Source organism: Canis lupus, chromosome 1 (assembly GCF_048164855.1).
Source record: "Canis lupus baileyi chromosome 1, mCanLup2.hap1, whole genome shotgun sequence".
Taxonomy (NCBI): domain Eukaryota; kingdom Metazoa; phylum Chordata; class Mammalia; order Carnivora; family Canidae; genus Canis; species Canis lupus.
The window spans coordinates 117,408,070-117,432,637 of record NC_132838.1 but is presented as its reverse complement, the minus strand read 5'-3'; the positions used below and the strand labels follow the sequence as shown (position 1 = coordinate 117,432,637).

The following is a 24,568-nucleotide window of genomic DNA, read 5'->3' as shown; positions in this document are numbered from 1 at the left end:
TTAATTCGTTTTCTTCTGGGTCGAAGGCAAATGCTCAAGAACTCTTCTGACGGAAGTGGCTGAAACCTGACCGGCCCTGACTGAAACATAACAAGGAGTTTCTTGGCTTGTGTAACTGACTCAATTATTGCTGGCTTCAGGCATGTCTGGATCCAGGAGCTCAATCTAAGTTCCCAGGAAACCTGCTTCATTCTCAGACAGGATTTTTCTGGCAACATCAGACTTACATCTTTATGGCTAAGCCACGTACCAGTAAGAGAGGCCCCACTCCCGACAACTGGAGCCAAGGTCGGGGATTCAATCTCATTGTCTTAGTTTAGAGTCTAGGCCCATCCTTTGGCTGGGGAAGGGAGGGTACCTGAATTACTACTGCTGCTAAGGATGGTGTTGGGAAGTGGGATGATTTGTCAAAGGAAAATTAGAGCGCAGGGCTGTTGGGCTGCTACAGGTGGCAGGTAGCCTCCTCCTAGGGGCTGTAACTTCCAGCAAGTTCTCTAGTGGGTGCATGACAGACAGTAAACACTCTAGGCATCGCATCTCATCCTCATGAGTGTCCCCTCTCAAGCAGGCCAACCTCTGTCCGTTTTATAGCAGTTAGGACCTGCCAAGAGGGTCTGGCTTCCTTCCCCACCAAATGACATTTCCCAGGGTCCTCATTTACTCCACTGGTCTGCCGATGGTCTGCAAACCCTGAATTCAGATATTACCTTTTTTAAAATATACTTTTATTTATTTTAAAAAGACTTTATTTATTCATTTGAGAGAGAGAGACAGAGATAGTGAGAGAGAGCACGAGTGGAGAGAAGAGAGAGAAGCAGGCTCCCCGCTGAGCAGGGAGCCCGACCCAGGGACTCCATCCCAGGGCCCTGGGATCATGACCTGAGCCAAAAGGGACGCTTAACTGACTGAGCCACCCAGGCATCCCTTAAAATACACTTTAAAAAACCTGTAATGGTCAAAGAGGTTTTTTTGTTAGGGTGAAAAACTGGAAACATCCATCAGCAGGGGGTGGGTTGTACAACTCATGTTATATCCTTGGACTGGATTTCTTGTGGCTATTTAAGAAGACAGAGCTATGTGAGCCAATGGAAAAAGATGTCATAATGGTATAAATAATTGGAAAGTATATATAAGGATGTTCATTACAGTGACCTAAATGAGCCTCTGTAGCGGAATGGTTAAGTTAGTTGTGCTATGTCTATAGTCTAGAATACCACACAGTGGTAAAATATAATGCTTTACTTTAACATGGAAAAATCTCCAAGAAATGCAGAGGAGAAAAACTTGCAAACCACATACAGTACTTTTATTCCTATAGCTACATATTCAGGGCTGGTCTTTTCTTTTTAAAGAAATGGGTCAATGTTTTTAGAATAATGTTTAAAAGAGTGGAAAAAAATACTTTAAAAACTCCAAGATCAGGGACGCCTGGGTGGCTCAGTGGTTGAGTGTCTGCCTTTGGCTCAAGTCATGATCCCGGGGTCCCAGGATCAAGTCCCGCTTTGGGTTCCCCACAGGGAACCTGCTTCTCCCTCTGCCTGTGTCTCTGCCTCTCTCTGTGTGTCTCTCATGAATAAAGAAAACCTTAAAAAAAAAAAAAAACCCTCCAAGATCATTTGTAACCCTTCTGCTTAAAGATTATAAAAATTTAGAAATGGAAGCATCCCACGTTTCGTTCCCTGGTAAATCAAAACCCCTCCCCAAATCTGGCCCACTCCCCCTCGATAATTGCTATCAACACATGATGAATGTCCCTTATGGCTTTTCAAAAGTTTATATCAACACATCTCTAGATATTTACATAAGTGCACACACATGTTTCACAGAATCATGCTTTAAAATACTGTGGAGCAGCCCTGGTGGCGCAGCGGTTTAGCACTGTCTGCAGCCCGGGGTGTGATCCTGGAGACCCGGCATCGAGTCTCACATTGGGCTTCCTGCATGGAGCCTGCTTCTCCCTCTGCCTGTGTCTCTGCCTCTCTCTCACTCTCTCTGACTGAATAAATAAACAAATCTTTAAAATAAAATAAAATAAAATACTGTGTTGTGACTTGCTTTCTTCACTTAACTATATGTTATGGTCACTTTCCATGTCAGTATTTATGAATCCATCTTTTTTTTTTTTTTAACTTTTGCAATCCATTCCAGGGTATAGATGCATCACAGATCATCTTGATCTGTTGTTAAGTAAACAAGGCTTACAGAACAGGATACATAAGCGAGCTCATTTTTATCAAAATTATTTAAAAATTAAGTTATATAAAATTTTTAAAATTATATATATATATATGTGTATATACACACGTATATATATGTATTCCCCACGAAGAACTCCTTTGAGGAGAGGAGCAGAATGGAGGGCTGAGAAGAGGAAGGTCTACACACCACACGTAACTTTATAATATTTGAAAAACTTTTTATAAAGGTTGTTATTTTTCAAAAACAGGAAAAGTGGTTTCAAGATACTGAGCAACATATAGCTTTACTTTGCAAGCCAGAATTTTAAAACATCATGTAGATGTGATATACATCATATTTTATTTTAAAATTCTTTTCAAGCTTTTGTTTATTTATTTTAGCAAGAGAGTGAGAGAGAGAATGAGCAAGTGGGAGGAGTAGAGGGAGAAGGACAAGCAGACTCCACATGGAGTGCAGAGCCTGACATGGGGCTCGATCCCACCACCCTGAGATCATGACCTGAGCCGAAATCAAGAGTTAGACACCTTAACCTACTGAGCCACCCAGACCCCTACACACCATATTTTAACACATAAGAGGTGCTCCGGGCTAACTGACCTAACTGGCTTTCCTAGAGGCCCTGGGATGAAAATCTCCATCTGGGATCCCTGGGTGGTGCAGTGGTTTGGCGCCTGCCTTTGGCCCAGGGCGCGATCCTGGAGACCCGGGATCGAATCCCACATCAGACTCCCGGTGCATGGAGCCTGCTTTTCCCTCTGCCTATGTCTCTGCCTCTCTCTCTCTCTCTGTGACTATCATAAATAAATAAAAATTTAAAAAATTAAAAAAAAAAAGAAAAGAAAATCTCCATCACCCTGTGCATATATTTGACTGCCTCATAAACATGTCAAGGAAAGGGGGTGATTCTGGCCTAATCTGCTTTTAAATTCGGGTGTGCCCTCATAAGCAAGTTCACAGTGACCTTGTCTGTGACTCAGACTCTCTGAGGGAGGCAAAGGGGCAGCACCAGGTTCTCACAACCCCCAATGCACTCTCTGAGCCTCAATGTGCCTCTCTGTGAAATGGGGGTCCTAACAGTCCCTGCTTCAGGGCCCCATTCATTCTAAGAGCTCAGGAACTAACAGACCTTTTTATTGTGAATCAGGAATTTTCTCAGTCCTGTGTAATCAGGATCAGGTGCAGAAATCCACCATCTGTGGGGTACCTGGGTGGCTCAGTGGTTGAGGTCTGCCTTTGGCTTGGGTCATGATCCTGGGGTCCTGGGATTGAGTCCCGCATCCAGCTCCCCACAGGGAGCCTGCTTTTCCCTCTGCTTATGTCTCTGCCTCTCTCTCTATCTCTCATGAATAAATAAATCAAATTTAAAAAGAAAAGAAATACTATCACAGCTCAGGCTGTGTGAATCCCAATTTCAAATATTTGGGGCTCCATCATGCCCAGTGTTCATCAAGGTGACTCCTGTACTTGTGCTGCTTTAAAGAGTGATGTCATACTTGAAAATACTTCATGCTTTCGCTGAGGGATGTCCAACCCAAGGGCTGAGCAAACATTAGAGTTAATATACTTTTCATTGGAGAGTTTTTAAAGAGTGTTTGTGGAATTAATGGAGGCTGGTATTCACAAAATCAGTTTTTCACTTAAAAATCACATTTCAAAAGAGTATTTAAGTCATGCATGGGAAAATACTTGGGAAATTATTCAATGCAAAAAGATTACAAAAGAGCATGCTCAATACAATCACTTTTCTGATAAAAATATAAATATGTGTACATTAGCATTAGGCTTGTTAAAACAAAGTCCCCCAAAGCTTATCATTGGTTATTAAGGAAGAGGTGATATTTGCAGGGGATTCCCATTTCACTCTTTGGGCATTTTTGTATTTTCCAAATAGTCTATGATGATTATTGGTGTCTGCCAAAAGCAATAAATAAATGTTAACAAAAATATCACCGTGAGACATGAGATGGGCATCCAGGAAAGAATGAGTCTGCTAAATATTTTCAAATGTTACCTGAGCAGTTAAAACAGGTCAGGCCTTGCCAAACGCTGGGGCCTGGGGGTTGAGCTGGCCTCTGAGAGGGCAGGTAGGCAGGCTTCCACCTCTGTCCCATATCTGCCACCACCTTCCTTGGCTCCATCTGGTCACATACCTGCAGAATATGGCTCATTCAGCTGGACTGGTAGCAGTGTGGCCTCAGCCAGCAGAACGGGTATGTCTGCCCTGGCCCCTCCACTCCGATGCCCACTCCTGTGGGTGAGAGGGAAACTGAGAGATGAGGGCCAGGAGTTCACAAATCTGTTGCAACCTGTAGCTTCCCTGTCACTTCTCTGGCTCTCCTCTCCTGCTAAGCTTTGTTTCCTGGCAGTAATTAAAACCTTCTGCCACTGCCATAGCTGCTGCTGCAGCTGCTGCTGCTGCTGCTGCTGCTGCTGGAACCATCACAGCCACCTTGGTTTCATGGTTTGGCAAAGTATTGGCCTCCACCACCATAGGGGCCAGAGCTTCTGCCTCCAAAACTTCCTCCTTTCATGGGTCCAAAATTTGAGGATTGATTCCTGTAATTGCCAAAATCGTTATAGCTTCCGCCACCTCCAAAGTTGCTTCCGTCATTACCAAATCCGTGATAGCCATCCCCACTGCCACCGTATCCACTACCACCTCGACTGCCACCGAAGCCACCTCGACCACTGAAGTTCCCTCCACAACCACCACCAAAGTTTCCAGAACCACTTCGGCCTCTTTGGCTGGACCAAGCACTAGCCATCTCTTGCTTCGATAGGGCTTTCCTTACTTCACAGTTGTGGCCATTCACAGTGTGGTATTTTTGAATGACAATCTTGTCTACAGAGTCCTGGTCGTCAAAGGTCACAAAAGCAAAACCTCCCTTTTTGCCACTGCCTCGGTCAGCCATGATCTCAAATCACTTCAATTTTCCCATACTGTTCAAAATAATCTCTTAGATGATGTTCTTCAGTGTCTTCTTTGATGCCACCAACAAAAATCTTTTTCACAGTTAAGTGGGCACCGGGTCTTTGAGAATCTTCTGGGAGACAGTCCTCTTTGGTTCCACGACTCTTCCATCCACCTTGTGCGGCCTTGAGTTCATGGCCACGTCCACCTCCTCCACGGTGGCCTGCGTGACCAACCCAAGGCCTCTGGAGCGCTTGGTGTTGGGGTCTCTCATTACCACACAGTCCAGAAGCGTCCCCCATTGCTCAAATGGCTCCTCAGACTCTCATCGATTGTTTCGAAGCTCAAACCTCCGATGAAGAGCTTCCGCAGCTGCTCGGGCTCTTTGGGAGACTCTTAGACATGAGGGCGGTGGGAGGGGAGACTTTAACGATGCTTACTCGGGGGTGTCCAGGGGCAGAAAGGAGTAATCTAACGAATGTATCTCCAATTTCTTGGTTTTGATTAATGTATCATGGCTGTGTAGTATTGGGGGAAACTGGGTGAATGGGGCACAAGAATTCTCTGTACTGTCTTTGCAACTTTTCCGCAAATCTAAAATTCTTCCAAAATAAAGTTTATTTGAAAAAACTGAACGTATGTTTCTATATATGTAGGACTCTAAAAAGGAGACAAAAATAGCAAAGGTGTTGTATGCATGGGAAATGTCCTTTTATTTTTATGAGTAATTTTCCTTAATTCAGGAATGGTTATCTACTCTGCAACTGGTGGGTATTTTAAAAATAATTTATACTCATGCTTGCATCCTGATTTTTTCAGAGTTCTAACTGACCGGTGTCATTATTTGACATTTTTTATCTGATGGCATAATTTCAAAATGTCTTCAGCATGGACTGCAGAAAGAAATGACACATGGCTGAGGACTGAGTGAAAATTAGGAAGCAGGGCAATTCACTAGAAACCAACCCACAAAAAGAAAAAAAAAATTAAAAAAAAAAAAGAAAGAAAGAAACCAACCCACAAAATGTTCATGTTACCAAATGGTCAACTCACTGAATTTACCAAAAATTCTTTTTTTTTTTTTTACCAAAAATTCTTTTGCCAGTATTAATGTACATAGTTTAACACATTGTAGAGAAATGAGTTTTTAGTGGTCGTCGCCTCTGAACTGAGCTCAGAGTCCAGCATCAGAGACAGCAGGCAACAGGGAACAGACTTCCTAAAAGGGTCTGGAGGCAGGAACAGCTTTCAGGAAAATCCGGCCACTGAGGCTGCTGGTTCCCCAGTGTGGCCTTGCTTATCCCGGGTTAGGGGTGAGCACCAACAGTCTAATGTGGGTTAACCTCTCTTAAATGGAAAAGCTTACACTGTTACAGGAACTCTTCCAGAATGGTGATGTGAAGTCCTGGGTATTCAAGGCGCTCTAGAATAATAAGAGCTAAATTGTCCAGATCCACTGAGAACCAGTCTTATGCAGACAATTTCATGGATACCTGTAAGCCCCAGGGACTGGGGCCCAGAAGCTATGTTGGTGAGACAAGGTGCATCTGCCCCTGTCCTAGGTGGTAAAACTGTGAATGTCTTTCCAGTAAAATGACTCATTCAAATATTTATTGCTTGCCTAACATGGGCACACACCTCACATGGGCACTGTTTTAGATCTGGGGGCCCAGCAGGGAGCAAATCAGACCTCAATCTCTCCCTTTATAAAAGCTTACCTTTTGGAAGAGAAGATCAAGAAAACCAAGAAGGGAAATATATATATATATATATATATATATATATATATATATATATATAATATTTATTTTAATATTTGTAAATATATATTTATTTAAAAATATATTTTATATATTTTAAATATTTTATATATATTTATATAAAAATTATATTATATATATAGTAGGAAATTAGTGCGAGGGGAAAAAATGTAAAAATAAAAATTTAAAACTAGCGGTGAAGAGAGGCAAGCAATTTTAGCACCACATCCACATCCTGTCTGGATGTCTGAATTTCCAGAAGTGTCAAGGTCCCTCCTCTGGATTATGCCCCATTGTCCCAGCACGGTGTGTCGGGGTTGGAGAGAGCTCTGACTGCCCATCCCTGGGGCACACGCCTGGCTTGGAACAGAGATGGATTCGGCTCCACGCAATGGGCCTGGCCTGCCAGGGGGGAAAGTTGGCTGCCCAGAAGGCCTCAGGCTCTGAGCCTAGGGAAGAAGGAACAGAGACCCTGGGAGCAGAAAGGACCACTCTCCCCTCTCCCTATAAACTTTCTCCTGATGATTCAGAAATAAATGACACAAAGTGCTCTGAGAATTCAGTGTTAGCCATTATCATGGCTATAATTTTTATTAGTATTTGAGGACCCCACTACTCACCGCGCCAGCTATCCATTTGTTGCGCCTTAATTTCAGGATTTATCAGCCGGCATGAGGTTAGGCCTTGTCAGTAGGGGGCGCTGGAGGGACACTGCAAGGGAGGGGCTTCTCTACAGCTTGCAGGGCTTTGTTCTTGTTCCTACTGGCCCTGACCAGCAGGTGGCTGTTACTCTTCACTTTGGAGTTGGCCACTCCAACACCTTCTTGAGCCCAGCTAGGAACGCGCCATTTAGCCCAAGAGATGTATTGAAAATACGAAATAGAATCATGATTTCTCCCCTTAATTAACTGCCTTTTCAGATGCCCTGCAAATGGAAATAGGAAGATGCAAACCAGAGCAAGTTTTTTTTTTTTTTTTTCCCAACAGCCATTTCCAGTCCTATGGGGGGGGGGGGGGAATTATCAAAAGATCCCTGGCATTAAAGTTCATCTCATAAAAATTCATCCAGAAGAGCGAAGAAAGAAGATCAGAAACGGGAGAACTTTTCAACTTTCAAGATCCAGAATCAAGGCAAGTGATATTTGTTGCCTAGAAATTACTCTGGTCCAGGGTATGTCAGTTGACTTTCTTAACCACCCCAAACACAGCAACTTAAAAAATAATGATTATTTTCTAGCTCTTGATTCTTTGGGACCATCCGGGCTGAGCCCGGTCACACAGTTCTTCTGTGGGTCTCATCCGGGCTGACTCTTGCAGCTGCAATCAGGTCTAGGGTGGTTTCCCTCACGTGTATGGCTGGCTGGCAATTGGTGGAGGTGGCTGGGGCAATGGCTTTCACTGGGCCGTGCGTCTGCAGCAGGCCAGCCCAAGCTTGTTCACATGGTCGTACTTGTAGTGTTCCCAGGAAGGGTTAAATTATTTCCTGTAAAAAAATAAATGCCTCTTCCCTTGACTCTGTATGGTTCTTAGGAAATGCCAGCACTCCTGAGCATGCCCTGCTAGGCCCTGCCCACACATCCAACCTCACTTTCCCCTGCTTCCCCTGCTTCTCCTCGCTTTGCTGTCTCCATCCCTGCAGCAATGGACTTTAGGGCCATGCTTCCTCCCACCCCAGAGCTCTGGAACCTATTTTCCCACTGCCTGGAAGACTCACCCCTCTCCTAGTCAAGTTAGTAATTATTCATAAAATCTTTGTGGAAGCATCGCTTCCGGGAGGAAGCCTTCCTGGAAAACCCTGGCCAGGTTAGAGTTCTATTTTACTTCTTAAAGTATCTATCTTATGATTTTTCTTCAGAGCACTTAGCATAGTTTTAAGTTTACTTGCAACTAATAACAAGAGCCAACATTTAATCAGCACTTGCTCTGTGCCCGGGGCTGTTCTAAGAATTTCACGAGCGTCTGTTCATTTGATTCTTTCAAGGCACAGAAAGGAGAAGAAAATTCACACAGTTGATAAATGATACAGGCAGGACCCAAACCTGTCAGTCTGATTCCAGAGCCAACATCTTAACCATTCTTCTGTGTTCCTTCCCACTGAAGTAAATAATACACATTTCTTACCAGATTGTGAGCCACTCAATGGTAGATATTCTGTGTTAAAGACTGAATTGTGGCCCCTCCAAAATTCATATATTGAAGCTCTAACTCAACGTGGCTATATTTGGAGATATGGCCTTTGAGGAGGTAATTAAGGTTAAATGAGGTCCTAAGAGTAGGGAGGCCCCCTAATCCAATAGGACTAGTGTCCTTATGTCTTAGTCTGCTCAGGTTGCTATAATAGATCACCGTGGGCTGGCAGATTATAAACAACAAAGATCTATTTTTCTGGCGCTCACAGTTCTGGAGGCTGGGATGTCCCACCCAGATCAAGGCACTGTCAGATTTGGTATCTGGTGAGAACCTACTTTCTGGTTCACAGACAACTGTCTTCTTACTGTAACATCACATGATGGAAGGGGCCAGGGAGTTCTCTGGGGCCTTTTTGTAAGGCTCCTATTCATAAAGGCTCCAGCCTTATGACCTAATCACCCCCCCAAAGGCCCCATCTCCAAATATCAGCATACTGGGGATTAGGATTCAATATACGAATTGATGCCAACATTCACCCTGTAGCACCTCAGCAGAGACCCAAGGAGTGTGCATGCACAAGGGAAAGGCCATGTGAGAGGGCAGCCATCTGCAAGCCAAGGAGAGAGGCCTCCAGAGAAACCAACTCTGCTGGCCATTTTGTTTGTTTTTTTGTTTTTGTTTTTGTTTAATAAACTTTTTAGGGGATCCCTGGGTGGCGCAGCGGTTTGGCGCCTGCCTTTGGCCCAGGGCACGATCCTGGAGACCCGGGATCGAATCCCACATCAGGCTCCCGGTGCATGGAGCCTGCTTCTCCCTCTGCCTGTGTCTCTGCCTCTCTCTCTCTCTCTGTGACTATCATAAATAAATAAAAATTAAAAAAAAACCAAACAAACTTTTTATTGGTGTTCAATTTGCCAACATACAGAATAACACCCAGTGCTCATCCCGTCAAGTGTCCCCCTCAGTGCCCACCACCCAGTCACCCCCACCCTCCACCCTCCTCCCCTTCCAACGCCCCTAGTTCGTTTCCCAGAGTTAGGAGTCTCTCATGTTCTGTCTCCCTTTCTGATATTTCCCACACATTTCTTCTCCTTTCCCTTCTATTCCCTTTCACTATTATTTATATTCCCCACATGAATGAGAACATAGGTTTGTCCTTCTCCGACTGACTTACTTCACTCAGCATAATACCCTCCAGTTCCAACCACATTGAAGCAAATGGTGGGTATTTGTCATTTCTAATGGCTGAGGAATATTTCATTGTATACATAGACCACAGCTTCTTTATCCACTCATCTTTCGATGGACACCGAGGCTCCTTCCACAGTTTGGCTATTGTGGACATTGCTGCTAGAAACATCGGGGTGCAGGTGTCCCGGCGTTTCACTGAATCTGTATCTTTGGGGTAAATCCTCTGCTGGCCATTTGATCTTGGGCTTCCAGCCTCCAGAACCATGAGAAATAAATGTCTGTTGTTTAAACTATGCCATCTACAGAATTTTGTTACAGCAGCCCAAGCACACATACATTTGGTCTCTTCTTGCCAGCATATACTTTGTACCAAGAACCGTGCCTAGCACATAACAGTACCCCAAAAATATATACTCAGGTGCCACTACCCTCTCTGGAAAGTCTTTGTTCACTTTTCTTCCTTTCCCACCCCAGGTTTAAGTGCTCCTTCTGGGCTTTAGTTGCTATATTTTTCACTTGGTTCTGGAAGGATATGTTTTTTTTTTTTTTTTGGAAGGATATGTTTTGAGATCTAATTCCTTTCTAGAAGGTTACATCTTTGAATCTAAAGATTTCAAAGGGGCTGAGTCTTCTCCAGGGCTCAGCACAGTTGGCATATGCTGTCAAGAGTTTAGTAAATATTTGAGTGAATGCAAGTCTCCTGATCCCCACATACAAGCCCTGGATGGAGAGCAAGAAGGCTTGAAGGTTGTTGTTTTTTAAGAGTTATTTATTCATGAGAGACACAGAGAGGCAGAGACATAGGCAAGGTAGAACCAGGCTCCCACTGGGGAGCCCAATGTGGGACTTGATCCCAGGACTCCAGGATCACACCCTGAGCCAAAGTCTGCTCAACCACTGAGCTACCCAGGCACCCCAAGAAGGCTTGAGTTCTAAGCTTCATCTCTAAATTCCTGAGCAACTTTGGATACCGAAACCTCAAAAGTAATCATGGCCTTGTGTTTCTCCAGAGATCAAAGCTTGAGGGAAAGTCTTTTATGCTCTAACAAGCATAAAGTACAGGATCATTTTTACATCTGTTCTGAACACCTGTGCAGTTGAACTGCGCTCCTGAGTCTTAGTCATCTGCTTAGCTCTAGCCAGACTACTTGCTGTATCTCAAACATATTAAGTCCATGCCTGTCTCAGAACCTTTGCACTTGCTATCTCTTTTGGGAACACACCTTGCCCAGAATTTTCCATTGCAAATAACAGCCTTAATTTTCAGTGTTTATGCCAAAGTCAAGAAGGAGTGATGGTGATTGCAAGAAAGCAGTTCAGTTTCAGGGCACTGGAGACAAAAAGAGTAGCATGCTACTGTTCTATGAATCCGCTCAATAGTCCTGAAATGTGTTTACTGTCATTTCCCCCGTTTTACAGATGAAGACATTGAGGCCAAGAGAGGTTAAGTAACTTGCTAAAGGTCTCACACTAGAAAGCAGCAGGGCCAGGATAGGAATCCAGGCAGTTTGGGTCTAGTGCGGTTAAGAAACCACAAAGCTCCCTGCTTCTCAACATATATTGTAGCTTAGTTAACACAGTGTCTGGCACTAGGGGCGGGGGTGGGGGGAGCATTGCTCAACAAGCAATAGTCATTTCTCTACTCCCTTCAGACATTTGACTCCTCTAATCTTACAGTCCAACCCCTGGAACCAAGCAGACAACCCTTCTAGTCCATCTTGCCAGAGCCCAGACTCCACCTGGCTCACTCCACCTTTTTATGCTTGCACATGCTAGATAGTTAGATTTGAGGGCTCTACAGTCAGGTTCTCTGAGTTCCCATCAAGTTTCCACCTTTCAGCTTGGTAAACGTAGGAATGTTACATCCTTCCCTGGGTCTCAGTTTCCTCACCTGTAAAATAGGGACAGTAACAGTCCCTATGTTCTAGAATTATTATAGGGATTCAGTGAGATGATGCATACAGAATGCCTACCTTGTCTGGGTCATAAAAATGGCTCAGTAAATTGTAGCATTGATTAGAGCTTTTAAGTGAAAAGGCCCCCAAAGTTCTGGGGCTGTGAAATACACTCTCAACCACCTTTAGAGCCAAAGTTGGGACCAGATGAAGTCATTGTTTGTAGACAGGGTTGGCTGGGTGAGAGGACTCCCCACCTGACCCAGCCCAGGATCTACTAGACAATTACTTCCTGGAGGCAACATGGTTCCGGTGTGGGTGGGTGGGTGGGGGCTTCTGATAGACCTGGGTCTGAATTCCAGCTCTGATTTCTCCTCAGGACCTGTTTCTCTGTCAAATGGGAAGAGACTAGTGTTGATTAAGAATGTGAGTTCAGATTCAATTTATGTGATATTCTTAGTCACAGACCAGCTATGTGAGCTGAGTGTCTTCTGCTCTAGGAGACTTGGTCGTCTGCTCCAACGGGTGTTGTCACCATTCATATTCCTGGGATGGCTATGAGGATTTCCCAGGACCATGTGTGCCCACACTCTGGATCCTATAGCTGTTAGGATGGGGGACAGTATATACCAAGAGTTAGGAGCTTAGGCTCTGGAGTCAGGCGGCAGCAGGCCTCGCTCAAATTCCAGCTCTGACAATTACTCCTGGTGAGATTTAAGGGAAATCAATTTCTTCTCCCAAACTCAATTCGTTTATCTGTGAAGTGAGGATAATCGCAGTTAAGTGTCCAATAGGGCTGGTTATAAGAATTCCATTAGATGATGCATGCAAAGCACTTAAAACTGGCCTGGTTCAGTGTAAGTGGCCAATAAGTGGCAAAGATCTGATGAGGATAATTTTAAAAAATACCCTTTTCTGGAATGCAAATGCATTTGCCCAAAAAAGTTTGAGGTCTTGAAAATATGCACGGAGGGAAGCCTTCAGGATCAGATTCAAGTCCAAAACACCCCCCCTCAAAAAAAAAAAAAAAAAAAAACCCTCATTTGTAGATGAGGTAAACCAGGGCCACGTGATCACATCAGGCCCCACCCCACACCTGCAAGATCAACCCTCCTTCATCAGAGCCCCAGCAACGCCTGTTCCCGCCAGGACGTGAGACAAGTCAGCCTCGGGCGTTAACCAGCGGGGAATCGGCTCCCTCGCTGGGTTCCAGAAGGAGCCAAGGAGATGGTGCACACAAGGCGGCCCAGCGGAAGGGTTCGGGAGCGGGAGCTCTGGTTACGATTGCCACAGCACCCGCCTGCCTGCTCCTGCTTCTGGAGGGGTTTGCTCCCACCCGCTGGCCAGTCTCCGTCCCGACTTTCGTCTGCACCTGCTGTCCCAGGCCCCCCTCTGGAGGGTCCCCCAGCGCCCGTCCTTCGTCCCCAGCTCCTCAGCTAGCTGCGGGGTGGTGGGCGCCAGAAAACACTCCAGCAAGCCCCGGAGCTGAGCCGCTTGAAGCGCAGGGAGCGAAAGCCAACCGCCGCTTGAAGCCGTTGGCCTGGGCTCCCGCCTCCCGGCCTTCGGATCAATCAAGCAAGCCCCTGGGCCAATCAGAAGTGGAAGCGGTCGAGCAACGCCCGCCTCCTTAAAGCGCCCTCGCTCCTCATTGGTTGTGTCCGAGCGCGAACCCAAAGCCCTTGGAAGAGAGAGCGGCCAGCCAATCAGCAGCGCCGCCGCAGCCCGGCTCGGGGGCTGCTCCCTGCCCCGCGCGCCGCGAGCTCGCCGCCTGTCCGCACCAAACCCGGCATGAATGGGAAGCCAGCTGGCTGAGCTCTTAGCCCTGGCCGGTTCATGGCGGGGCGGAGCAATGGGCCATCCTCTCCACGTGTGTGTGTGTGTGTGTGTGTGTGTGTGTGTGTGTGTGTGGCGGGGGGGGGGGTGGCTAGTACGTGAAGTACGCAGTTATCCCTGGCTCAGCTGACAGGCAATGAGCATTTGAAGCGCGAGCATCTAGACCAATCGCGGGTCAAGGCACTGCCCCCTCTTGCGCCTTCCTCGTCCCCGCATACTTCCAGGTGAGGCGGGGTGCGTTCTGCAACCAATCAGTGGTGGGCAGGACAAGAGGCGGGAAAGGGGAGCTGCCCACAGGCACCCCGAAGCCTGGCCGACTCTCGAGGGCCTCCCGACCAATCACAGACACACACTGCATAGACTGTCAGGGGTTGAGAGAGAGGTGAGAGGGTGTGTAACAGAGCTCGTCAGGGTGCCAAGACAGAAGCAAGAAGGCCGTTGAATCCTGAGCCCTTGCGGAGGCAGCTTCCAAGACTATTGAGGCCAAGGAGGTTCCGGGCCAAGTCTTTCCAGAGAGAGGGTGGGAAGGGGCAAACTCCGCAGCCGCTCAGCAGGGGAGGGGACAGGCTGGAGGGTGAGACCTCCGCCTCAGAGACCTGAAACCCAAGCCCACCGACCCATCCCCATCGGACTCAAGGCCCCGCCCCTCGGCAGAGCCAGGGGGGCGGGAGGGAGCTCCGCAGCCAATCGGCGGGGGGAGCGGGGCGGGGGCGGGGGCGGGGGCGGAGCACGGGGAGCTGTCCGAGGTGCCTCCGAGGATGCTGGGCATGCTCAGCAGGAGGCGGCCGGCGGCAGCCAATCGGCGTCCGCGGCGGAAACCAGGCGCGACCCGCGAGCTGTGCACGCGCAGGGCCTCGAGCTCCGGGCCTCGCGCCGCTCCCCACTCGCCGCTCCCCAACGGCCACTCGAGCTAGAGCCGCCCTCGGTGTATGTGACTGTGGGAGGAGGCACAGGGCCCGAGTCGGTGAGTGCCATGGTTTCTCTTACGCTTCTTCAGGCCTGGGACTGGCCCAAGCCAAGCTGGGGTGGGAGGGCCGGAGCGGTCGTCGTGAGGGTTGAGAAGCGAGAGTTGAGGACTCTAGTCCCCGGGGACTCCCTTTGTCCTGGCGAGGATGGCAGTGGGGCCTCCTGGGCAGGCACCTTTGGACCCGGGCTGGGGCAGAGGCCAACATGCCCTGGGTTGGTCCACAGTCCCTGAGGCTGACTTGATTTGGAAGTGTATTGTGTGGCCGTGGGAGGCCCTTGGAGCTCTGCGTGGCTTCGTTGGCGGTGAGGTATGGCCTCTGATCGGTGACAGGTTGCCTGAGGTCTCTGGCCTGAGTCTGGATGTGGTGACTGGAAGGGGAGGCCTGTGACTCTCCAGAGGTTATGGGGGGGGGGGCGGGGCATTACTGGCCAAAAGATGAAACTAGTGTGCTCTTGGGAGATTTTCTGGGGTCTTTGGATCCAGCCTGGGCTGAGAGAGTTGTCGAGATTGGAAGTCCAATGGGCAGTTGTCAACAGCCATTGCACCCAGGCTGTGCTAAGAACATGCAGCTGCAAGGTTTTGGGGGTCGCTGGACTCTAGGTTGAGGTGCAGATTTTCCACTATCAGGTCCAGGATAGACAACTTGGCCAGGAGGTTAGGCCCAAGGTCTTCTGGAGGTTCTTGAGGAGGGAGTTTCTGAATCTCAGGTTGTTTGCCCTCCATGAAATATTATTGCCGTGTGGCTCTAAAAAAAACCAGGATTGGGTCATATTAGGGCCTTTTGGTCTGCTCTTTCTGAAACCCTGGTCATTCTCAGAAGATACCAGGCTGTAAGAATGGAGCCAGATGCATAGGGAAGATGGATCTTGTCCTAGAGCACAGGAAGAGGTGTGTGAGATTTCCTGCTCCTTAGGAAATCACCCAGCTTGTCATTACGGAAGATTTTTTTTTTTAATTCTTATGGGACAGGGTGTTGATATCTAATTTCACTCAGCTGGACAAGTTCTATGTGGTATTGAAGCTTTCAGAGTGTTTTCATGTACACCCAGAATTCTTAAACCTTGGGTAGGGGGGTGCAAGGGGGAGTGGTCTATGAGTGGATTTAAGGGTTTTGGAGCTCCTGGAAATCACAAGAAAAACTATATGCATGTTGTATTTGCGGGGGGGGGGCATGCAAAGCAGCCACAAGGATAAACAAGGAGTATCTAACCTGTCCAAGGACTGACTCCAGCCTGTGAATCCCTTGTATGAGTATCCACAATTTTCTGATGTAAAGAGTTGATTCTGTGGCTTACAATTTTAAAAGGGATGGTGATCCCCTTAACCTATGTTAAGAGCCATTGGAATAAAGCTGGTTCCTGTATTATTCATGGGGCTGAGGCAAGACTAAAAATGAAAATTTCCCCTTTTCTTCCCACACCTGGTGTTGGTGCACATTTCAAGGCATCTCATAGATTAGTCTGCATGTCTGAGCTCAGTCTACCTGTTCCTCACACACAACTAGGGCCTGGGGTGTGTGTATCGGTTTCACAGTTCACCCTCCTGAATATAGACCCAGGGTTGAGGGCTGTCCTGGAAGGAGGCCATTTGGGTGAGGAAGTCCAGGGTTCCAAGTTCCCAGAGCATGGCCTAGAACTGGGGGACACATGTTCCCAGTGGGCCCTTCCTCGATGCTCTTGGGATCCTTGGCCCAAGGGGGGACCACAGCCAGAGGGGGTCAGAGCAGGTTTAACACAATATTGGCATTCAGTATTGCTCTTGAAAGCAGTCCCTGTGAGGAAATTGAGGATCTTAGAAGAGTTAGCCCCGTATTAGGACTGAAAAGAAAGGCCACCCACAGAGAGGATGTAGTGGAACCTAAATTGTTTTACTTCTAGTCTAGTTCTTTTTCCACTTCATCCACAAAAGATATGCTATGATAGGGTCTCTATGACCTAGCTGCAGCTCACCTGGCTATAATTACACTGGTTCTTAAGTTATATGAAATACAGATTGAGGGGAAGAAAGAAACTAATTTACTCCGTGGTATGTATCGGTATGTGTTGGATGTACTTCACTAGAAAGAGTGGGCATTTGAAAGTTTAGGTAAGATTTGGATAATTGGTCTTCATCTGCATTATAAAATGCTGTGGGGACTTTAACCACTTTGATTTGAAGAAAGAGATGCATTCCTGAAAAAAGTGGAAAGTTCATATAATTTTTCTAAATTGAATCTTTTTAAACTTGACTTTGGAAGTAGTATCTGAAATAAGTGAGATAAAGGGAGAACATTTGTCATAAAACAAATAATCACCCCGCTAATCAGCCTATTCTGTGGCTTAGTTTTAATTATATTTAAGGAGAATCCATAATTGTATTGCTGCGTTGACATTTTTATATCAAGCTGAGTTGTACCTGCAGGGGCATATGAAGGAGCTCTGGTCAAGCCTATGAGAATAAAAAATACCAGACATTAAACTTTATTCAGTAATATGAGTATTAGGAATGAGGGGCAAAAGTCAACTCTTTTTCCCACATACTTTCTTCCAGGTATGCCCTATCTAGTCTTTCCTATCCACTCTACCTTCCCAAGATGCAGGTTTGTGTCCTCAGAATCAATGGTTTCCTGAGTCCACCCCAGGAGACAACTGCAGGTGATTCCTACAGTCAGCCTGGGAAGTAGAAGGTGGACAAGGTTTTTGAGACTGTGATGGGGGACTTCTCAGGAATAGAAAAGAGTTACAGTGTCCCTACCCTTCCAAGTCAAAGTGCTACTTGCTTGTACTTCTGCTGTCACTGCTGAATGCAAGATGGCTTGAACTATGTAGTCAAGAATGTAGGGAGAGAGAAGGGCCTACAGTGTCACCAGCCTAAGGGCTGAGGGATAGATGGCCCTGGAGGAACCTCTAAAGAAGCAGTCTCTAAAACAATATCCTTAGGTGAGGTAGACACTAGGTAGGAGGCAAAAATAGGGTTTCCTATTCTTGGGAGCTTTTGTTCACTGAATGGGGAGTCCCTTGCCCTTTCTCCTCCCTGTTAGGTTTCCTGAAAGCCTGCAGACTCTTCCTGTAACTACACTTGGCTTACAGAGGATGCTGCCCTTTGAGCACAGTTTCCAACATTTTTTTTTTAAGATTTTTTATTTATTTGAAAGGGAGCACGAGCAGAGGGGAAGGGCAGAGGGAGAGGGAGAAGCAGTCCCCCCTGAGCAGGGAGCCCGAGGCGGGACTCAATCCTAGGACCTCAAGATCATGACCTGAGCCAAAGGCAGACAATTAACTGACTGAATCACCTAGGTGCTCACTTTCCAACATTCTTGATCATCAATGAGCAAATCATACCAGTGGGGGAGCTGAGTCACAGGCACTGAAGTGGGGCTGGGAGGCAAGGCTACTGAGTGATGATGTTGTCTTCTAGACCCCTGTACCTTTTCTTTTACACTTGGGTTTCTCTTTCATGGCTTTCCCCACTTATTCCATATCCTCAGGGACTGTATTACTGTGTTGAAGAAAGGGTCTTTTTCTCTGTATACATACGTATCAGGGATCGGTGCTTTTATATGTCCAGGCCAAGTGTCTTTTTTTGTTCTTTTGTTTTTAAGATTTTATATATCTATTCATGAAAGACACAGAGGGAAAAGCAGGCTCCCTCTGGGGAGCCCTATGTGGGACTCAATCTCAGGACCCCGGGATCACACCCTGAGCCAAAGGCAGCTGCTCAACCACTGAGCCACCCAGGTGCCCCAAGGCCAAGTGTCTTTTATATGAGTGCCTTGTGAGTCCCTGGGTGTGGTGGTACAAGGAGTTAGAAAGCTCAGAAATGGAAAATATTTAACGTTCAGAGTAGCACATGAATACAGCCTGTCCATTTGCATTTTCCCTTTCAGTTTGACTCATCTTCCCCTCTCCCCACCCTATTATTGCCCCTCCACCAGCCCCACCCATTGGCACACCCTGTCTGATCTAGGAAGGGTTAACATCTGCCTATACCCAAGCTAGAATGAGAGGTAGAGGGAAGGCATGTTTGGTCTGGAAGGAGAAAGTAGAAGGCTGTCAACATTTTGGGGTCCTGGGGCCAAAGGAAGAAATGGGAGTTAGAGACATAATATTTGGGTCTAGGAGGGCACTAGGATCTGAGGGAAAAGTCTATGGTGAACCAGACTGGGTCAGGTCACCAGAACAGTCTACCACAGCCTGATTTACCTTCCTGTTATTTACTGGGCATACATGATATACCAGGAACATATCATAAATGATTTCTCGGCACTTGTTGAATGAATGAAAAATCTGCCAAAGGATGAGGGATTATGGAATAATAAAAACCAGAAAAAGAAATTTGAGTCTCTCAGACCTCCTCCTTTCCCCAGGTTAACCAGCGCTAAAGTGTGAACACGGGGGAAATCTCCTGAGAGCTTGATGCTTTTGGCAGGAAGTGAAAGAAACCCCGGAGTCCTGATTTCAGAGAAATGTCATTTGTCATCAACCCAAGAAAAGGGAGTTTTCTCTTCCAAGACCACCGCAGGCCCTTCCTGGGGTTGCCCCCTTCAGAGCTTAATGGGAGAATCTGAGTCACTTGTACATTCAGTCCCCTGTGGTGGCCCAGATGATAGGGGTCATTTCCACAGAGCAGTTAAGGCTTCCTAGTACTAAATCAGGGAGAGGAAGGACAAGGCATGCTTTTGGCCCTCCTTCACTCTCTCCTTGGAATCCAGATGTTTCAGTCCCTTTTACTTCTGGGGTAATAGAAACAGCTTCCAGCTGCTAGAGCTCTGACACATCTCAGAACTAATATTTTTTGAACAATGCTATGTACTGACAAACCACTTTCACATTCATCATGTCGTTTCATCTTCACCCTCACCTCCAAATGAGGTAAGCAAAGGTTATCCTAATTTCATGGATGAGGTAACTGAGGCTCAGAGAGGTGACTTGTCCCAGTGTGTCTCAACTAATAAATGCAGAAATGAGACTCAAATGCAGGTCTGATTATTCCAAGGTTCTTGTTGTGAGATGAACTTTTCTTAAAAAGATTTTTATTTTTTCTTAAGATTTTAATTTTTTGAGAGAGAGAGAGCGCATGTGCATGAGTGGGGGTGAGAGTTGGGGAGGGGGGTAAGGGCAGAGGGAGAGGGAGAAGCAGACTCCCCACTAAGCAGGGAGCCAGACACGGGGATCCATCCCAGGACCCCAAGATCATGACCTGAGCTGAAGGAAGATGCTTAACTGACTGAGCCACCCAGGCATCCCTTGATTTTTTTTTTTTTAAGTAATTTCTACACCCAGCATGGGACTTGAACCTACAACCTTGAGATTAAGAGTTGCATGCTTTACAAACTGAACCAGCCTGGCACCCCCTCATATGAACTTCTTTGACTCTAGAAGTTAACAAATGAAATAAGGAGGCAGGAAGGGAGCTGAATATCTTGAATCTGGAAGTAGAGGTGGTCTCTCCTGGAGGGGTAAAGCAGAGCCAGGGGTATAAGACCACACCCCCTTGGGGGACTGTGGCAGAGTGATACTTGGGACACCCAATGGAAGACTGTGAGGTCAGGGGCGGGGCTAGCTCTGGGTGGGGGGGGGGGGGCACCCAGGAGCCCCAACAGCAGTTCAGAGCATGCGGTGTCCAGGAGGAAGCTACAACCGGTGAGTGGTTGCTTCTCCCCAGCTGAGACTTTCCTCCCATTATACCCCTTTTTCTATCCACTTCCTGCCAGCCTGTAGCCTTCTTCCTGAGGTATCCAAGTAGTAATCCTCCCCCCGAGGGTCCTTATTCATGGTGAGCCCACACTGAGGAATATGCCTGCTGGGCACTGAAACACTTAGGGCTGTCTGTTAATATCTGGGTTCCCAGGTCTCTTCTTAAAAGCAGTTGTGGTAGTTATGATGTGTGATAAATTTCTGCCTTGTTGGCTCTTTCTATTCTTTACTCTTGGCTTATGAAAAACAAAATTAAACCACCTCCTTATCCTAATCTGGAGAGAAAATAGCCTCCCCTTCTACAGTTCCCATTTTCCTTTTTCCATGCTTCCTAAGGGGTCAAAACCTCCTCCAAAATCTCTCCCTGTCCTTGAGTTGGGAGCATTCTCTTCTGTGGCTTCTGCACCTGCTCTCTCAACCCACTGGATGAGATTTTCTTCTAGGTCCTCCTCTGAAGACATGTTCTAGAAGTTTCAGCCGTAGGGAGATAACCAATTGGTGTCTTAGAGCATGCCCTCCTGCACCCATGACCTCAGTCTTACTGCCCTTTCTGCCTCTCAAGACTACTCAGCTCCATGTGATAGGGTGGGGGTGGAGGTGGCACTAGCTTCCTCAACTCTCCCATGAAGCTCTGTCTTGTTCTGTCCCTAACTGCCAGGGCTGACGGGGGTCTTATGGCGATTTCTTTGGAAAGAAGAAAGCCTGGCGCACTCCAAGGTCTTTCCCTGCAGAAGAGCTTAGAATAGCAGAAGTATCAGCGTCTGCTCTCTTTTAAGTCAGAGACTGGCGGGACCCATCTATACTAGCCTTAAACTCACTATTTGATGTGGTCGTTAACTGCCTGGTCCTTACTCTCTAAGTCCTGAATATGGTCTAATTTCCATTCTCCTGACACCTCCACCCTCAGCTCCGTTATGATTCTGGATAAGCTCAGGTCCTCTTTTGGGTTAGTTTATTTGTTCCATTCAGGACAGAGAGAGCTCTGAACCAGCAACTCATTCTTTCTCCCCTCACCTCCACAGGCTTGAGAATATGCTGTTCCTCCCTCCCCTTTCCACCATGGACCCCACACTATGGCCTTTCTTTCAGATCTTCTGAGATTGGTACCCAGGCAAGGCACAATGCCCCTGTGCCCGACAAGACTGCCTAGCCCCTATTGCTCTGATCGACTGGTACGGCTAGCAGCCAGGCTCCGGCCAGCACTATGTGATACCTTGATCACTGTGGGGAGCCAAGAATTCCCTGCCCACAGCCTGGTGCTGGCAGGCGTGAGCCAGCAGCTGGGCCGCAGGGGCCGCTGGGCTCTGGTCAAAGGCATCAGCCCTTCTACCTTTGCCCAGCTTCTGTACTTTGTTTATGGGGAGAGTGTAGAGCTGCAACCTGGGGAACTGGGACCCCTTGAGGAAGCAGCCAGAACTTTGGGGGTGCAGTCCCTGGAAGAGGCATGCAGGAGAGCTCGACAGGACAGGGCTAGAGAACTGGGTACAGGACTCAAGGAACATCAGGAGGAGCCAGAGAAACCTATAAGGGGTTCTGAGAGAGGATTGGAGGGACATGGAAATCAAAGACCAGAGAAATTTGTTAGAGCTGGTTGGAGAGAACAAGAGGCACTGCATGAGCAAAGGCCACAAAGAGAGAGGCCGGAGAGAGCAGAGGCAATGCAGGAGGGTTCGAGGGAGCAGATGAGATCAAAGGAGAAATTCAAGCAATCCCCTGTTGGCCATGGTGGAACAGATGGAAAACAAGAAGTAATTATGTGGGTGACGGAGAGTCCAGGGGGCTCTGAGGAAAGTCTGCGGGAGTTCCCTGGCCCCTTCCCCCCACCAGGTTGCCTCCAAAGCAGCGTCGTTCCTAGGCCCTGGTGGGCTGAGGCCCCTTGGTTGGGGGAGGGCCAGCCTGCCCTGTGGAGCATCCTGCTGTTGCCACCCAGATACGGCACTCCCTTCTCCCATAGCACCGCCATCACTGGAGCCTGGCAGGAGGTCTGGCCACAGGACCAGAGGTGAGTAAAGAGCCTAACGGAAGACCTCCTTGGCTGGGAGGGAGTGGCTCAGGATAGGCAGCAGTGGGTAGGAGGGCACCACATCTCTAATCTCTACTATACATTTCCTGAGCTGGTGATAGGACAAGAAGCTTCCATCACAGGGGAAGTCAAAGCCCAGCCTCTGAGGAGGACTCATGACATCTCCCTCTCCAGGAAGGGTCTGGCCAGGATCCCAGGTTTTGCCAAGGTTAACTCTTCCCCACCGTATCCCCAGGATCCCACTGTCCCTGAACCTCGAGAAAGGTCTCTGGAACCAGAACCAGTTGGGCTCCTCCAGTCCTGCCCCAGGTAAGCCCCTCAGTGCCCTGTACAAATTCTGGTCTCTTTCCTGAGTCTGGGACTCCAGGAGTCCAGCTTGAGTAGGGAACCTACTTCACTCTGCCCTCTCCAGGTTCCCTCCCCCAGTGCCCCACAAAACTCAGCCCTGGGGAGATGGAAGAGTCTGATCAGAGGCACACAGGTGAGTAGGGTGAGGGCTCTTTTGCCTCAGCCCCACTGTAGTTCCTGAGGTCTGGGAGTACCAGTAGTCCAGCTCTCAGATTCCCAGTCCTGCCCACCTTTGCTTTCTCTGTCCCCACAGGTCCACTTGCCACCTGTGTGGGTCATGTGAGTACAGCAGGCCCATCACGCCAACAACCTCCCCCACCCCCACCTGCTCGGTCCAGGCCCCATTCTTGTTCTGTCTGTGGAAAAAGGTTCTCACTCAAGCATCAGATGGAGACGCACTACCGAGTCCACACAGGTAGGGGCTCCCTGCCCAGTGCGAATTATCTGCTCCTTTCCAAACTCCGGTCTGTTTGCTCCTGAGTTCTTCTCTGCGTGCTTGGCTCCCACACAATTCCCTTGCCCAGTCGCCCAGATCCGTCCCTAGGCCAGCCTTCATCCCCTTCTTTCTTTCACTGGCCTCCCCTTCCACCTGCCCTAGGAGAGAAGCCCTTCTCCTGTAGCCTCTGCCCCCAGCGCTCCCGGGACTTCTCAGCCATGACCAAGCACCTGCGCACGCATGGGGCCGCACCCTACCGCTGCCCTCTGTGCCGGGCCGGCTGCCCCAGCCTGGCCTCCATGCAGGCGCACATGCGTGGCCACTCGCCCAGCCAGCTCCCACCTGGATGGACCATTCGCTCCACCTTCCTCTACTCCTCTTCCAGGCCGTCCCGGGCCTCGACCTCTCCCTGTAGGTCCCCTTGCTCCACCACTTGATGGTGTTGGCAGCTTCTTTGGCTTAAAGAATGAAAGACGGGCTGATGGGCTGACTAGGCTTCTGACCCAGCACCGCAGTCACGGCAGCCTAGCAAATTTGGCTCCAAGAAGCACCGCAAGAAAGGCGCTGAAAGCCGCCTCCCAGATGACCGCAGGCCCCAGAAGTCTGGGCCAGCGAGCCCGTGTGGGGTGTGGGCAGTAAAGCTTGCACGAGTGAAAATTAACTGTGCGGGGGCTGGTGATTCATCATCAAAATAAAGTTTCCTGTGCCCTCCTCTCACGATCAGAAGCCGAGTCCAGACTTTAGTCTGTGAGCAGCGAGGGAAGGAGGGCAGCCTTGCCCCTTGTCCTGTGGCGGCCCCTGGTGGCCGTGCATCCACTGTTCAGCGCGGGGGCCGCCTCCTTCTCCCCGGTATCCCTGTCCTCCCCCTGAGGTAGGGGCCCGCGAGGGCCGCGAAGTCCAGGCTGATTTAGCAGCAAGCCTGTTGGAAGGCTGATTTAGCAGCAAGCCCCGCTGAAAGAGGCACTGAGAAACCAAGTTATTCGCCCCTTCCACAGCAAGCAACGGTGCGCAGAATCTGAGTCTGGGACCCCCAGCCCGGGGCTCCAGGAACGCGTGCTCCACCCTACTTGCAGCCACCCTCCTCTTCTCCTTGAGCACAAGGACCGCAAGGCTGTGGCTCTCGAGCCTCTTCCCTCCATGCCTTGCAGACCGGCAGCCGGGTGGCGTCTCCAACCGAGACTACTCCTTTGCCGCGGCCCC

At 48.3% G+C, this 24,568-nt stretch overlaps 1 protein-coding gene and 1 long non-coding RNA gene across 19 annotated transcripts; one reads left to right on the top strand and one right to left on the bottom strand.

The window, feature by feature from the left end:
- Nucleotides 1-10,686: 10,686 nt before the first annotated feature.
- On the bottom strand, nt 10,687-14,581 carry LOC140606738 (uncharacterized). The gene is made up of 2 exons (XR_012009018.1): nt 13,459-14,581; nt 10,687-12,842 (listed from the first exon to the last, which is right to left on the bottom strand). It is a non-coding gene; the product is annotated as an uncharacterized lncRNA (long non-coding RNA).
- Nucleotides 14,582-14,769: 188 nt separating this feature from the next.
- Nucleotides 14,770-24,094, top strand: ZBTB32 (zinc finger and BTB domain containing 32). 18 transcript variants are annotated; one of them, XM_072780438.1, is made up of 7 exons: nt 14,775-14,883; nt 19,232-19,736; nt 22,516-22,563; nt 22,820-22,893; nt 22,997-23,065; nt 23,186-23,347; nt 23,531-24,094. In XM_072780438.1, the coding sequence occupies exons 2-7, from the start codon at nt 19,702-19,704 to the stop codon at nt 23,803-23,805; spliced, it is 663 nt and encodes a 220-aa protein (XP_072636539.1). In that variant the 5' UTR covers nt 14,775-14,883; nt 19,232-19,701; the 3' UTR covers nt 23,806-24,094. The 18 variants fall into 18 exon arrangements, with proteins under 18 accessions (XP_072636589.1, XP_072636597.1, XP_072636565.1 ...); XM_072780488.1 differs by lacking the exon at nt 19,232-19,736 and having other exon boundaries at nt 14,770-14,883; nt 22,969-23,065; XM_072780496.1 differs by lacking the exon at nt 19,232-19,736 and having other exon boundaries at nt 14,770-14,883; nt 22,759-22,893; nt 22,969-23,065.
- Nucleotides 24,095-24,568: the final 474 nt, after the last annotated feature.